Here is a 17,222-nt window from a genome sequence, read left to right as displayed (position 1 = left end):
TTAGTTCTCCTTTTTTATCATACATTTGTGTATATATATATATATATATATATATATATATATATATATAAATAAAAGTGTATATAAATAAAAGTGAATGTCATATATATACACATATATATATATATATATATATATATATATATGACATTCCCTTTTTTATTTGTTTTAAAAAGAGTTAAAGGAAAGTAAGTATTAAAATATGAATATACGGTATTATATAATTATGCATAAAAAACTATATTAATATTAATATAACAAATAAAAAATAACAATATATTAAATATAGTACAATAATACAAATTAAAGGAACATATATTAATATACAAATACAGTATAGCATTTATAAAATATTAACAATATAATATTAATATGATAAATATGAAATAATAATATATAAAATATAACAATAATTAAATCAAAACACATTATTAATATAACAAATATAATGTATATAATAACTCAAATAAAAATAAAATATTACGAAATATTAATATATTAAATATGACAACATTTTTGTGAAAATGTTGCATGAAAGTAAAAACAACAACAATTATTGTGAATCAGATTAGGATTTTTTTTAAAGTTTGGTGTCACTTAGAAAAATGTTAATTTGGAACTCCCTGGGAAAATGAAGAATCAAATATATTTACAGACAACCATGAATAAATATGTAAACATAAATACTCTGCTGGGTGATCAATATTAGGGCTGCCAAACAAAAAAAAGATTCACACCCAAATCGCGTTTCATATTCAATTTAATCAGCTCATAATTTTTTTTTTTAATCGAAATAAAGTGAATAAATATATATATATATATTTTTTAATATTTTTTTATGTAAGAATACATTATTAAAAGACATTTTAGATCTCCATGCAAGCAGAAGGAGCTTTTTAACCTCTTATGAAAAAGTGTCATAATCCATCCATCCATCCATTTGCTGGAGTCTAGTTACATCAAATAATAGATTGCTGTAATCGGTTTGAATCGAGAATCGATTCTGAATCGGATCACATCGAATGGTTCGGTGCCCACAGATCGCCAGCGTTATGAAATGATGATCAATGGTAAATGGGTTATACTTTTCTACCTTCAAGGTACTCAAAGCGCTTTGACACTATTTCCACATTCACCCATTCACCCATTCACACACACATTCACCCATTCACACACACATTCACCCATTCACACACTCATTCACCCATTCACACACTCATTCACCCATTCACACACTCATTCACCCATTCACACACTCATTCACCCATTCACACACACATTCACCCATTCACACACTCATTCACCCATTCACACACACATTCACCCATTCACACACACATTCACACACTGATGGCGGGAGCTGCCATGCAAGGCCCTAACCAGCACCCATCAGGAGCAAGTTGCTCAAGGACACAAGGGACGTGACTAGGTTGGTAGAAGGTGGGGATCGAACCAGGAACCCTCAGGTTGCTGGCACGACCACTCTCCCAATAAACGAGTCCTGCATCACAAGTCTTTGTAGAAGACTTTAGTGACGGGGTATCGAAGAAATCCTCTTTCTGGAGCCTCCGGCTGTTCTTCCTCCGCCTCGCCCTCGCCGAGCGGCTGATACCCCAGCTTCTTGAAGACCACTTGGCCCACCTGGGACAGGTAAGGAACGTGCGCGTACAACCGCCGCGCCCCCTCCTCCTTCTCCTTGCGCTCCAGACTGTGGACCAGGAGGCGAGCCAGACCCTCCCGCCGGTGCCAGCTCCCCGTCACCAGCCGGCAGAACCTCCTGACGCCCGGGCGCTTCTCGCTCTCCCTGAAGAGGCAGCCCAGGATCTCGCCGTCCGCCTCCGCCACCCACACCTCGCCGGCCGCCCGTCGCCTCTCCGGGCCCACGCTATCCGCCGACGCGTCCCGGTCTGCGGGCGCGGCCCTGCGCCTCGCCCCGCCAGTAGGACGGAGCAGCGACTCCTCGCGCGTGCCCCGGAAGCTGCTGCCCACGTAGTCCCAGGAGGGGCGGCTGCTGCCCAGGACCCCCGTGGAGCGCGGCAGGGTGATCTTCAGGTAGATGGTGAGCAGCAGCACGGGCGTGCTGAGGGCCAGGATGAAGGAGTGGAGCAGGCAGCGCAGGGCGGAGGAGACCACGGCCAGGAGGAAGAGGCAGAGCGGCCGGGTGAGGACGTGAAGGATGAGGCGGTTCTCGGAGCCTTCGCAGCCTTCCTGCACAAACCACACCGTGACATCCCCGCAGGCGGCACTCGTGCGGCCTCGTCTTGTCGCACTCACCTTGACGAGAGCTTTCACCGTCTCGATGTCGTCCTCCTTCATCCTCCTCATCGTCACTTCCTCCGGGTCCAGCTTCCCCATCTTGATGTTGTCCAGCAACACCTGGACAACATCAACACAATTGTTGTTTGGTTCAGAATCGGAAGAATCAGAAGAGTTTTTATTAACATGTGCCTGATGGCCGAGGGGAAAAAACTGTTTAGGTGGCGGGAGGTCTGGGTCTGGATGGACCATAGTCTCCTGCCTGAGCGGAGAGAATAGTTTGTGTCCAGGGTTTTTATTATCATGTGCCTGATGGTCGAGGGGAAAAAACTGTTCAGGTGGCGGGAGGTGTGAGTCTGGATGGACCGTAGTCTTCTGCCTGAGCGGAAAGAATAGTTTGTGTCCAGGTTTTTATTATCATGTGCCTGATGGCCGAGGGGCAAAAACTGTTTAGGTGGCGGGAGGTGTGGGTCTGGATGGACCGTAGTCTCCTGCCTGAGCGGAGAGAATAGTTTGTGTCCAGGGTGAGAAGAGTCATCTGTGATCCGACCCACACGCCTCCATGTCCTGGAGGAGAACCGGTCCTGGAGGACTCAGCAGCACATACCATGCGCTGCAGTCATTGCTTGTCCCAGATTGTGGTGCCGGGGAACCACACGGCGATGGAGGAGGTCAGGATGGACTCGATGATGGCCGAGTAGAACCGCACCAGCATCTCGGTCGGCGCCTTCGGTTTCCTCAGCTGCTGCAAGATGTACATGCTCTGCTGGGCCTTCTTGATGAGGGACTCGATGATGGCTGAGTAGAACTGCACCAGCATCACGGTCGGCACCTTCAGTTTCCTCAGATTCCGCAGGAACTACATCCTCTGCTGGGCCTTCTTGATGAGGGACTCGATGATGGCTGAGTAGAACTGCACCAGCATCTCGGTCGGCACCTTCAGTTTCTTCAGCTGCCGCGGGAACTACATCCTCTGCTGGGCCTTCTTGATGACGGAGCTGATGGTCGGCTCCCACTTGAGGTCCTGGGTGATGGCGGTGCCCAAGAAACGGATGGAGTCCACGATGGAGACTGGGCTGGGAGAGTCAATCAGGGTGAGGGGGGATGGTGGGGCTGTGATTTTCCTGAAGTCCAAGATCATCTCCACTGTTTTCTGGGCGTTCAGCTCCAGGTTGTTGAGGCTGCCGGTCCAACTCTCTCCCGTAGGCGGACTCATCGCCATCCGAGATGAGTTGCCAGTTCATCCATTGTCTCCTGGATCACGGATGACTTGTCTGACAGGGAGACCCCCAGTCTGTGCGACTGGGGGTCTCCCTGCTGGATACTGCGGTCAGTGGTCTACAGTCGTGGTCAAAAGTGTACATACACTCGTAAAGAACATCATGTCATGGCTGTCTTGAGTTTACAATCATTTCTACAACTCTGCTACTTGTTGGTCACGAAAAAAACATTCAGGAAGTTTGGTTCTTTTATGAATTTATTATGGGTCTTTTGTTTCATCTGACATCACATGGACAAAGGTAAGACCTTCTGTGGTCAGATGAAACAAAAATTGAGCTTTTTGGCCACAATACCCGGCAAGTAAACATTGCTGGGTATTAAACAACAGTTTAATTGTTGTCTAACATAAACTGTTTACTTGCCGTTTGTTGTAATAGGTACAACACTTACCGTATTTTCCGCACCATAAGGCGCCCTGGGTTATAAGCCGCGCCTTCAATGAACGGCATATTTCAAAACTTTGTCCACCTATAAGCCGCCCCGTGTTGTAAGCCGCATCTAACTGCGCTAAAGGAATGTCAAAAAAACAGTCAAATAGGTCAGTCAAACTTTAATAATATATTAAAACCAGCGTGATGTGGGCGCGCATGGAATCGTATATCAACATGGACGAAGCTGCGTGAAAAAAGCCACCCGGCCTCTTCGCGTAAACTTAAACTTACCTTAACCACTCGCTCATCTTTTCTTCATCCATCCCTTCGAGTTAGCTTTTATGATGACGCCGGCTGGAAAGGTCTCTTTTGGCAAGGTCTTCCTTTTGAATATCACCATGGGTGGAAGTTTCTGGCCATTAGCATGGCAAGCTAGAACCACAGTGAAGGATGACTTCTCATTCCCTGTGGTGTGAATATTCACCGTACGTGCTCCCGTTGTATCCACAGTGCGGTTCACAGGAATATCAGTTGCTGTGAAATAGTAATCCGTGTGCGGATGGAGAGATTGCGTCTTTTCATGAACCGGATCCCTGTCGCTTTGTAGGAGCCATTTTGTGGTCTTTACAGATGTAAACACACAAAGGAAATGATAATATCCGCGCGCTTTTTCTTCTTCTACGCGGGCGGGTGGTTGCTTACAGTAGAAGAAGAAGCGCTTCCTGTTCTATGGGGGCGGGTGCTTACCTTGGCGGTTGCTTGCGTAGAAGAAGAAGCGCTTCCTGTTCTACCGGGAAAAAAGATGGCGGCTGTTTACCGAAGTTGCGAGACCGAAACTTTATGAAAATGAATCTTAATATTTATCCATATATAAAGCGCACCGGGTTATAAGGCGCACTGTCAGCTTTTGAGAAAATTTGTGGTTTTTAGGTGCGCCTTATAGTGCGGAAAATACGGTACAGTGTAAACACTTTGTGGGACTCCACAAAAGACAAGACAGACACATTTGAACTTAATGACTATGTAGTCTACACACTACTGCCATCTAATGCCTTGGAACTGCAACTGCATGCAAAGTCTGCTATATAACACCTGCTTAAAATATACAGTATATATGACATGTAAATATTACAAATGTTATATTGCTACTATGGTACATTTTTAGTCTACTTTATACCTTTTGTTTCACCCTCTTTTTGTGCATTATCCTTTCCATCCTTACCCTTTCCATCCTTTGTAACTGAGCTACTGTGTGGAACAATTTCCCTTGTGGATCAATAAAGTTTGTCTAAGTCTAATCATAATGTTTACATGTTGTTAGACATAAACACAATGTTTACTTGTTGTTAGACATAAACACAATGTTTACTTGTTAGATATAAACACAATGTCTACTTGTTGTTAGAAATAAACACAATGTCTACTTGTTGTTAGAAATAAACACAATGTTTACTTGTTGTTAGACATAAACACAATGTTTACTTGTTAGACATACACACAATGTTTACTTGTTGTTTAACATAAACCCAATGTTTACTTGTTGTTAGACATAAACACAATGTTTACTTGTTAGACATAAACACAATGTTTCTTGTTAGACATAAACACAATGTTTACTTGTTAGACATAAACACAATGTTTACTTGTTTAATATACACATGTTTACTTGTTGACCATAAACACAATGCTTACTTGTTGTTTGACATAAACCCAATGATTACTTGTTGTTAGACACAATGTTTACTTGTTTACCATGGACAAAATGTTTACTTGTTGTCTAACATAAACAATGTTTACTTGTTGTTAAACATAAACACAATGTTTACTTGTTGTTAGACACAATGTTTACTTGTTGTCAAACATAAACAATGTTTTACTTGTTAAACATAAACACAATGTTTACTTGCTGTTAAACATAAACACAATGTTTACTTGTTGTTAGACACAATGTTTACTTGTTGTCAAACATAAACACAATGTTTACTTGTTAAACATAAACACAGTGTTTACTTGCTGTTAAACATAAACACAATGTTTACTTGTTGTTAGACACAATGTTTACTTGTTGTCAAACATAAACAATGTTTACTTGTTGGTAAACATAAACACAATATTCACTTGCTGTTAAACATAAACACAATGTTTACTTGTTGTTAGACACAATGTTTACTTGTTATCAAACATAAACACAATGTTTACTTGTTAAACATAAACACAATGTTTACTTGCTGTTAAACATAAACACAATGTTTACTTGTTGTTAGACACAATGTTTACTTGTTGTCTAACATAAACAATGTTTACTAGTTGTTAAACATAAACACAATGTTTACTTGTTGTTAGACACAATGTTTACTTGTTTACCAGGGACAAAATGTTTACTTGTTGTCTAACATAAACAATGTTTACTTGTTGTTAAACATAAACAAAGTTTACTTGTTGTTTAACATAAACACAATGTTTACTTGATGTTAAACATAAACACAATGTTTACTTGTTGTTAGACAAAATGTTTACTTGTTGTCTAACATAAACAATGTTTACTTGTTAAACATAAACACAATGTTTACTTGTTGTTAGACACAATGTTTACTTGTTGTCCAACATAAACAATGTTTACTTGCTGTTAAACATAAACACAATGTTTACTTGCTGTTAGACACAATGTTTACTTGTTGTCAAACATGAACAATGTTTACTTGTTGTTAAACATAAACACAATGTTTACTTGCTGTTAGACACAATGTTTACTTGTTGTCAAACATAAACAATGTTTACTTGTTGTTTAACATAAACACAATGTTTACTTGATGTTAAACATAAACACAATGTTTACTTGTTGTTAGACAAAATGTTTACTTGTTGTCTAACATAAACAATGTTTACTTGTTAAACATAAACACAATGTTTACTTGTTGTTAGACACAATGTTTACTTGTTGTCCAACATAAACAATGTTTACTTGCTGTTAAACATAAACACAATGTTTACTTGTTGTTAGACACAATGTTTACTTGTTTACATGAAAAAAATGTTTACTTGTTGTCTAACAAACAATGTTTACTTGTTGTTAGACACAATGTTTACTTGTTTACATGAACAAAATGTTTACTTGTTGCCCAACATAAACAATGTTTACTTGCTGTTAAACATAAACACAATGTTTACTTGTTGTTAGACACAATGTTTACTTGTTTACATGAACAAAATGTTTACTTGTTGTCCAACATAAACAATGTTTACTTGTTGTCAAACACAATGTTTACTTGTTTACCATGAACAAAATGTTTACTTGTTGTCAAACATAAACAATGTTTACTTGTTGTTTAACATAAAAACAATGTTTACTTGTTGTTAGACACAATGTTTACTTGTTTACATGAACAAAATGTTTACTTGTTGTCCAACATAAACACTGTTTACTTGTTGTTAGACACAATGTTTTCTTGTTTACATGAACAAAATGTTTACTTGTTGTCTAACATAAACAATGTTTACTTGCTGTTAGACACAATGTTTACTTGTTTACCATGAACAAAATGTTTACTTGTTGTAAAACATAAACAATGTTTACTTGTTGTTTAACATAAACACAATGTTTACTTGTTGTTAGACACAATGTTTACTTGTTTACATGGACAAAATGTTTACTTGTTGTCCAACATAAACAATGTTTACTTGCTGTTAAACATAAACACAATGTTTACTTGTTGTTAGACACAATGTTTACTTGTTTACATGAAAAAAATGTTTACTTGTTGTCTAACAAACAACGTTTACTTGTTGTTAGACACAATGTTTACTTGTTTACATGAACAAAATGTTTACTTGTTGTCCAACATAAACAATGTTTACTTGCTGTTAAACATAAACACAATGTTTACTTGTTGTTAGACACAATGTTTACTTGTTTACATGAAAAAATGTTTACTTGTTGTCTCACAAACAATGTTTACCTGTTGTTAGACACAATTTTTACTTGTTTACATGAACAAAATGTTTACTTGTTGTCCAACATAAACAAAGTTTACTTGTTGTTTAACATAAAAACAATGTTTACTTGTTGTTTAACATAAAAACAATGTTTACTTGTTGTTAGACATAATGTTTACTTGTTTACACGAACAAAATGTTTACTTGTTGTTTAACATAAAACAATGTTTACTTGTTGTTAGACACAATGTTTTCTTGTTTACATGAACAAAATGTTTACTTGTTGTCTAACATAAACAATGTTTACTTGTTGTTAAACACAATGTTTACTAGTTTACCATGAACAAAATGTTTACTTGTTGTAAAACATAAACAATGTTTACTTGTTGTTTAACATAAAAACAATGTTTACTTGTTGTTAGACACAATGTTTACTTGTTTACATGAACAAAATGTTTACTTGTTGTCCAACATAAACAATGTTTACTTGTTGTCAAACACAATGTTTACTTGTTTACCATGAACAAAATGTTTACTTGTTATCAAACATAAACAATGTTTACTTGTTGTTTAACATAAAAACAATGTTTACTTGTTGTTAGACACAATGTTTACTTGTTTACATGAACAAAATGTTTACTTGTTGTCCAACATAAACAATGTTTACTTGTTGTTAGACACAATGTTTTCTTGTTTACATGAACAACATGTTTTCTTGTTGTCTAACATAAACAATGTTTACTTGTTGTTAGACACAATGTTTACTTGTTTACCATGAACAAAATGTTTACTTGTTGTAAAACATAAACAATGTTTACTTGTTGTTTAACATAAAAACAATGTTTACTTGTTGTTAGACACAATGTTTACTTGTTTACATGAACAAAATGTTTACTTGTTGTCCAACATAAACGATGTTTACTTGCTGTTAAACATAAACACAATGTTTACTTGTTAGACACAATGTTTACCATGAACAACAAGTTTACTTGTTGTTTAACATAAAAACAATGTTTACTTGTTGTTAGACACAATGTTTACTTGTGGCCTAAGATAAACAATGTTTACTTGTTGTTTAACATGAACACAATGTTTACTTGTTGTTAGACAGTGTTTACTTGTTTACCATACACACAATGTTTACTTGTTGTCTAACATAAACAATGTTTACTTGTTGTTTAACATAAAAACAATGTTTACTTGTTGTTAGACACAATGTTTACTATGAACACAATGTTTACTTGTTGTCTAACATAAACTATGTTTACTTGTTGTTTAACATAAACACAATGTTTACATGTTGTTAGACACAATGTTTACTTGTTTTCTAACATATACTGTTTACTTGCTGTTTATTGTAATAAGTACAACACCTACAGTGTAAACACTTTGTGGGAGTCCGCAAAAGACAAGACAGACACATTTGAACTTAATGACAAAGACTACTTCCTGACTATGTAGTCTACACACTACTGCCATCTAATGCATTGGAATTGCAACTACATGCAAAGTCTGCTATATAAGATAGATAGATAGATAGAACTTTATTGATTCCTTCAGGAAATTTAACATATATAAATAACACCTACTTAGGATCAGCTCACAATAAATGTTACATTAAAACATTTTATTTTATTAATAAACATTTAACACTTTTTTTTAATAATGACCGATATCTTATTTTTTGGGCAATATAGATCACCAATAAATGATACAGCTTTCACAATAAAATAACATTTTTTATAATGAATGTAAAAACTAAGTACTTTAATATTTTATAACAGATTTTCAATATTTAAATGTATATAATATTTAACTTTTTATCAACACACACAAAAGTAGCGAAACTTGGGACCGTCGAGTGCAGGTATCGATTCCCAGGTACCGGTAATCGGTACTGTATCGCTTCAAATGTGGAAGGTATCATACCGAACTATAATGGGAGAAAAAAAGAGCACTAAAGGACACGATTGAATGCGAGATAGTTTAGATCATTATAATTATTAATAATAAGACGAATTAATGAGCTAAAAATATTAATTGCTGTCACACATCAATCAGAGCTGGAGATCTTGGTGAACAACAAGCAATAACGTCCAAATCTAACGCCAGAAACGGCGCTCACATGTCCGTCATTACCCAGAGGAAACATGCTTACCCGCTTCTCCGTGACACCGTCAAATATGTCGACAAAATGTTCAAATGTTCGCTTTTTGGCTCGGCACGTTCGATTAAACGGCCGCAGTTGTTCGGTCGTAAACGAGCTATTCTTGGTACGAACTACGCAGTTTACTCCGAGCACATGGCGGCCTACGGCGGGTTTGGTACGTAATTTACGCACAACTCGGTACGGGAATAGCTCTCGCTGTCCAATTTGCTGGGATACCTGATCTGTACGCATGCGCAAACATAACACTTTCTTTTACGTCTCTTGAGTCCGATTTTTTTTTTTTTTTTAGAAAAATACCATAATGATTGAAGTCATTTGTAAAAAATTTTTTAGTAATTTTAATTACGTGTGTGAAAAGCAAGTTTATGTAGTTACGTCAATGGACTCGTGTTTCGCAATGCATTGTGGGTGCCAATTAAAGATTATAAAGGGCATCTTAAAAATGTAATAATGAACGATGCGGATGGATGAATATTGTTGTATTTTTTATATACTTCAGTTTATTGGCGAACTGTTGAGTAAAAAAAAATATTTTTTGTTAAAACTGTGACGTCAGAACCACTGCTTTTTTACGCATGCGCACATGGATCCATCAGTGACAACAGAATAACAGACCATAAAATCATTGAGATTTATTATGCTAATATGAACAAATATGAACACATCTGACCATTGAGTCCGATTTTTTTTAAATAAGAATACCATAATGAAACAAATAATTAAAAAAAAATGGAGTGCTTTTAATTACGTGCGTGAAAAGCAAGTTTATTTAGTTACGACAATGGACTCGTGTTTCGCAATGCATTGTGGGTTCCAATTAAAGATTATAAAGGGCAGCTTAACAAATGTAATAATGAACGATGCGGATGGATGAATATTGTTGTATTTTTTTATATACTTCAGTTTATTGGCGAACTGTTGTGTAAAAAAAAATATTTTTTGTTAAAACTGTGACGTCAGAACCACTGCTTTTTTACGCATGCGCACATGGATCCATCAGTGACAACAGAATAACAGACCATAAAATCATTGAGATTTATTATGCTAATATGAACAAATATGAACACATCTGACCATTGTGTCCGATTTTTAAAAAATAAAAATACCATAATGAAACAAATAATTAAAAAAAATGGAGTACTTTTAATTACGTGCGTGAAAAGCAAGTTTATTTAGTTTCCTACAATGGACTCGTGTTTCGCAATGCATTGTGGGTGCCAATTAAAGATTTTAAAGGGCAGTTTAAAAAATGTAATAATGAACGATGCGGATGGAAAAATGCTATTGTATTTTTTTTATATACTTAAGTTTATTGGCGAACTGTTGAGTAAAAAAATATATTTTTTGTTAAAACTGTGACGTCGCAGCCACTGCTTCCTTGCGCATGCGCACATGGATCCAGCAGTGACAACAAAATAACAGACCATAAAATCATTGCGATTTATTATGCTAATATGAACAAATATGAATACATCTGACCATTGAGTCCGATTTATTTTTCAAAAAAATACCATAATGATACAAATCATTTGTAAAAAATTGAATACTTTTAATTTCGTGCTTGAAAAGCAAGTTTATTTAGTTTCGACAATGGACTCGTGTTTCGCAATGCATTGTGGGTGCCAAGTAAAGATTATGAAGGGCAGCTTAAAAATGTCAATAATGAACGATGTGGATGGATAAATGTTATTCTATTTTTTTTTAAATATGTCAGTTTGTTGGCAAAATATAGTTTGTTAAAACTGCCGTCAGGGGGTAACACCTGCTGCTTTTTGGCGCATGCGCAAAGGGATCCAGCGTCTCATTGAAATTATGCTAATATGAATAAATATGAACACATGATCTGACTCGAACGAATTTTTTTTTTTTGAAAAACACCATAATATTACAAATTATTTTTGAAAAATACTTTAATTAGTACTTTTAATTACGTGCGTGAAAAGCAAGTTTTTTTAGTTACGACAATGAATGGACTCGTGTTTCGCAATGCATTGTGGGTGCCAAGTAAAGATTATGAAGGGCAGCTTAAAAATGTCAATAATGAACGATGTGGATGGATAAATGTTATTCTAATTTTTTTTTTAATACTTCAGTTTATTGGCAAACTGTTGTGTAAAAAATATATTTTGTTAAAACTGCCGTCAAGGAGGTAACAGCCGCTGCTTTTTGGCGCATGCGCAGAGGGATCCGGCAGCGAAAACAAAATAACAAAAACAGGAATCAATGAGATTTATTATGCTAATATGAAGAAATATGAACACATCTGACCATTGACGTATTGACAAAAGCATATTTATTCATGTCATGTCAGCTAATATCAGCGCCTATTGAAAACGTTCAAGCCCCGCCTCCTTGAATGTATAACATTCTAAAATGTGGCACCGAGGCATTCCAAGAGTTGAGTTCCGACTGCATGCGTGCATCAGAATGTGAAAGTGAAAGTAAAGTGCTAACACTCACAGCCCACAATAGTGAGGATATTTCAGTTGGTCAGAGAAGTGCATGTTTGAGGTAAAGCTTCACTTCCTGTGCGCTCCTCCGAGTCGTCCTTTTCCTTCGCAGACTTCTCCTTAACTTGGTTTGGGAGCTCGCTCTGTGAGGCGTCGACGGCTCTCTCCATCAAGCCGCTTGTGCTCACTTCGATGATGACTATTTCTTCGCCGCCTTCCAGCTGGAAGATGCTCCTGGCGCCGCCGTCGCCGCCCGCCGCGTCCTCGTCCTCGGCGTCGCCCTCGCGCTCTATCAGGGCGATCATCCGCAGGCCGTCCTCGGCATCCTTGCTCTCGTCGCCCACCTGGAACATCACGCCCTGGCTCTCCGCGCTGCCGTCCGAGCGGAAGGTCCCCGGCGAGCGGTCGCTCTCCTGGTCCTCGGCGTGGAAATGCAAGACGAAGGACCCGCCGCCTTGACTGCCCTCCGCCTCGCCCGCGTGGCCCTCGGCCGGCTTGTCTCCGCCCCACTCTTGCAGGAGCGACATCACGCCTTCTTTGCCTCCCGAGGCCTTGTCCGCCGCACATTCCTGGGCGTCCGCCTCAAACTGCAGCACCAGCTTCCCGTCCTCCGCCGCCGCCTCCGAGGAGGCGTGGTCTTCCTGGAAGCGCAGCACATACGACTGGCCTCCCTCGCCGACGTCTGCCCCCTCTTTGGCGCCTCCTTCCTTTTCAAAGCACAACACGAACTGCTTCTCGGTCCTCGCCGGCACCGCCTGCGCCGTGTTTTCGGGGCGGCGCGGGAGCGGAGCCGCTGGAGGCACGCTCTCCACCGCGCTTTTCTGAAGCGCCGACTTCGGCTTGCGCCCGCGCCGCCCTCTCGCTATGTGCTTGCGCTTCCCCAATATGGGCCGGCGGAGTAGCGAGTTGGCTGGGATGCTGTGCGTCGGCACGGCAACGGGACTCTTGTTATCGCTGGCGATCACGTAGTGCTGGTTGTTGAGCGCCTGCAGCACCGGCACGCCCGCCGGCTCCGGCGTTGCCGGAGCGTTCCCGGAAGTTGGGATCAGTATCAGACTGGACTGAGAGCCGCCGGCGGACGGACACTGCAGCAGCAGGAAGTTCTGCGGCAGAGTCGGAGGCGGTGGGGGCGGCGGCGGCGCCGATAGCGGGATGAGCTGCAGACCGCTGGAGGTCTGGATCATGAAGTAGTTCTGGGAGGTGTTCGGAGGGATGTTGAGCGCCGGCTGGGACACGATCAGACTCCCGCTGCTCCCCGTGCTCTCCAGGGTGATGGGGTTGAGGAGCGTGGTGGCGGTCGTGACGCCGCCCACGCTGGCGCTGACCGCCACGCCGTCGCGTCGGGTCGGTGCGGCGTGCGTCCGGATGTGCCGCTGCAGGTAGGAGTGCATGACGAAGGCCTTGTCGCAGTGCGGACACTTGAAGTCCTTCTGCGGCGAGTGCGTGCGCAGGTGCAGCTGCAGGTTGGACGAGTGCGTGAAGCTCTTGCTGCAGTGCGAGCACTGGAAGGGCCGCTCGCCAGAGTGTGTGCGCTCGTGCTGGGAACCACAAGACGTCACAGTCAGTCAGTCGGCAAGCACCTTGTTTGTATTTATTGTAACTTAGAGTAGTCCGTGCACTTTTCAGCATGTCTATACCATGCTGAAAAGTGCAGTATTTCCTTGTTTCGTGCCTTAAACCGGAAGTAAAAGTGCCGTACTGTCTTCTAGCCGTCCATAGCGTTTCTACTAGTATGAATTCTTCATTCATCACTCCAAGGTAACGTTTGCAAGTTTTACAATGTAACTAAAACAATTGTAAAAACATATTCCAATTGAAAAAAATATATAAAGACAGAACAATAAGCTCATATGGACAGCCATAAGTGTTTACATTTTGCTTTATATTTATTATTTTACTTATTTTTTGCCTGGTTTTGTATTTGTTTTGTATCATCCCGTAAGGTGCATATTACTTCTTTTGTTTTTTTGTTCGGTTTGTACTTCATGAAGTTTTGCACTTGTGTTTTTTTGTGTGTGTTTTTTTGTTGTTGTTTTCGTTATATTTGGATGTAATTGTTGGTTTATAAATCATTAAGACTACGTATTATGTTGAAGGGGGCAGGAAAATATAAGATTTTTTCTTCATCCTGCTCCTTCTCAGGCATTGGTGTGTAAATGCATAACTGAATAATTGTGGTATAATTGTCCATCAAAGATGCACATCAATGAAGGAGATAAATAAAAATGAAATGAAATGAAATGAAATTAAATTCTTACTCACTAAACCGTCCCATCTATGATGTCTGTAGGCGTGTTTTCATGCATATTTATACGTGCTATCGTAGTGTAAGCAAGCTAGCGTAGTTAGCATGAGGTGATATGCTAACACGTTTACGAGTGTCTGTTAAGTCGTATTAACTTACAATGGCATTCTTTTTGTGTCGTTTCAGTTTGGTAAATTCACCAAAACGTCTCCGTGGAGTTATTGAGTCCATTTCGCTGATTGGAGAGCGATCTTGCACAGCTAGTGGGTCCATGACAATGGCTTCTGTTTTACTTGATCGGCCGTTTTACTGCCGGGTTACAGACACCATTTGGAAACAATTATTTCTAGGCAAATAAGTAAGTTCACAACGTATATATTTGCGGTTAATATATGGGAAAATAATATTGAACAATTTATACAATAATAATATTTAGACATTTATGGAAAAATAATATTGTAAAATGTATGGAAAAATAATATTGTAAAATTTATGGAAAAATAATAATGTAAAATTACAAAATGTATTTAAAAAATAATATATTTTAAATTTATGGAAAAATAATTAGAAATGTATGGAAAAATAATATTGAAACATTTATGCAAAAATAATATTCTAAAATCCATCCATCCATCCATCTTCTTCCGCTTATCCGAGGTCGGGTCGCGGGGGCAGCAGCCTAAGCAGGGAAGCCCAGACTTCCCTTTCCCCAGCCACTTCGTCCAGCTCTTCCTGTGGGACCCCGAGGCGTTCCCAGGCCAGCCGGGAGACGTAGTCTTCCCAACGTGTCCTGGGTCTTCCCCGCGGCCTCCTACCGGTCGGACATGCCCTAAACACCTCCCTAGGGAGGCGTTCGGGTGGCATCCTGACCAGATGCCCGAACCACCTCATCTGGCTCCTCTCGATGTGGAGGAGCAGCGGCTTTACTTTGAGCTCCTCCCGGATGGCAGAGCTTCTCACCCTATCTCTAAGGGAGAGCCCCGCCACCCGGCGGAGGAAACTCATTTCGGCCGCTTGTACCCGTGATCTTGTCCTTTTGGTCATAACCCAAAGCTCATGACCATAGGTGAGGATGGGAACGTAGATCAACCGGTAAATTGAGAGCTTTGCCTTCTGGCTCAGCTCCTTATTCACCACAACGGATCGATACAGCGTCCGCATTACTGAAGACGGTGCACCGATCCGCCTGTCGATCTCACGATCCACTCTTCCCCCACTCGTGAACAAGACTCCGAGGTACTTGAACTCCTCCACTTGGGGCAAGATCTCCTCCCCAACCCGGAGATGGCACTCCACCCTTTTCCGGGCGAGAACCATGGACTCGGACTTGGAGGTGCTGATTCTCATCCCAGTTGCTTCACACTCAGCTGCGAACCGATCCAGTGAGAGCTGAAGATGCTGGCCAGATAAAGCCATCAGGACCACATCATCTGCAAAAAGCAGAGGCCTAATCCTGCAGCCACCAAACCAGATCCCCTCAACGCCTTGACTGCGCCTAGAAATTCTGTCCATAAAAGTTATGAACAGAATAACTCTCCATACATTCTAAAATGTATGGAGAAATAATATTTTAAAATGTATGGATGGAAAAATACCATTTCAAAATGTATGGAAAAATACCATTTCAAAATGTATTTCAAAAATATATATTTTTTAATTTATGGAAAAATAATATTTTGAAATTTATGGAAAAATATTTAGAAATGTATGGGAAAATACTATTTTAAAATGTATGGAAAATAATATTTCAAAATGTATTTAAAAAATAATATTTTTTTAATTTATGGAAAAATAATATTTAAAAATGTATGGAAAAACAATATTGTAAAATGTCTGGAAAAATAATATTTCAAAATGTATTTAAAAATAATATTTTTTAAATTTATGGAAAATAATATTTCGAAATTTATGGAAACATAATATTTCAAAATGTATTTAAAAAATAATATTTTCAAATTTATGGACAAATAATATTGTAAAATTTATGGAAAAACTATATTGCAAAATTTATGGAAAAATTATATTGTAAAATGTATGGAAAAATTATATTGTAACATTTATGGAAACATTATATTTAGAAATGTATAGAAAAATAATATTGTAAAATTTATGGAAAAATTATATTTCAAAATGTATTTAAAAAATAATATTTTTAAATTTATGGAAAAAAAATATTTAGAAATTTATGGGAAAATAATATTGTAAAATGTATGGAAAAATAATACTGTAAAATTTATGTAAAAATAATATTTTAAAATGTATGGGAAAATAATATTTCAAAATGTATTTAAAAATGATATATTTTAAATTTATGGAAAAATAATTAGAAATTTATGAAAAACTAATATTGCAAAATGTATGGAAAAATTATATTTCAAAATGTATTAAAAAAATAATATTTTTTAAATGTATGGAAAAATAATATTTAGAAATGTATGGAAAAATAATATTGTAAAATTTATGGAAAAATAACATTTTATAATTCATGGAAAAATAATATTTTAAAATGTAGTCGG

At 38.5% G+C, this 17,222-nt stretch overlaps 2 protein-coding genes across 2 annotated transcripts in view; both read right to left on the bottom strand.

Annotated features, from left to right (window-relative positions):
* Positions 1-446: 446 nt before the first annotated feature.
* On the bottom strand, positions 447-10,096 carry nat14 (N-acetyltransferase 14 (GCN5-related, putative)). Its single transcript, XM_061945994.2, has 3 exons — positions 10,000-10,096; positions 2,275-2,376; positions 447-2,208 (listed from the first exon to the last, which is right to left on the bottom strand). Exons 2-3 carry the CDS (start codon positions 2,353-2,355, stop codon positions 1,507-1,509), a joined length of 783 nt encoding a protein of 260 aa, XP_061801978.2. The 5' UTR covers positions 2,356-2,376; positions 10,000-10,096; the 3' UTR covers positions 447-1,506.
* Positions 10,097-12,287: 2,191 nt separating this feature from the next.
* The window catches only part of znf628 (zinc finger protein 628), a 29,190-nt gene continuing 24,255 nt past the window's right edge, over positions 12,288-17,222 (bottom strand). The window contains exon 8 of the mRNA XM_061957358.2: positions 12,288-13,999. Coding sequence (XP_061813342.2) covers positions 12,494-13,999 — 1,506 coding nt within the window. The 3' untranslated portion in view covers positions 12,288-12,493. The remainder of the gene's footprint in view (positions 14,000-17,222) is intronic.

The sequence above is a fragment of the Nerophis lumbriciformis genome, linkage group LG04 (genome assembly GCF_033978685.3).
Source record: "Nerophis lumbriciformis linkage group LG04, RoL_Nlum_v2.1, whole genome shotgun sequence".
NCBI classification, from domain to species: domain Eukaryota; kingdom Metazoa; phylum Chordata; class Actinopteri; order Syngnathiformes; family Syngnathidae; genus Nerophis; species Nerophis lumbriciformis.
Note: the sequence above shows the minus strand (reverse complement) of the source record. Positions and strands in the feature narration are given on the sequence as shown.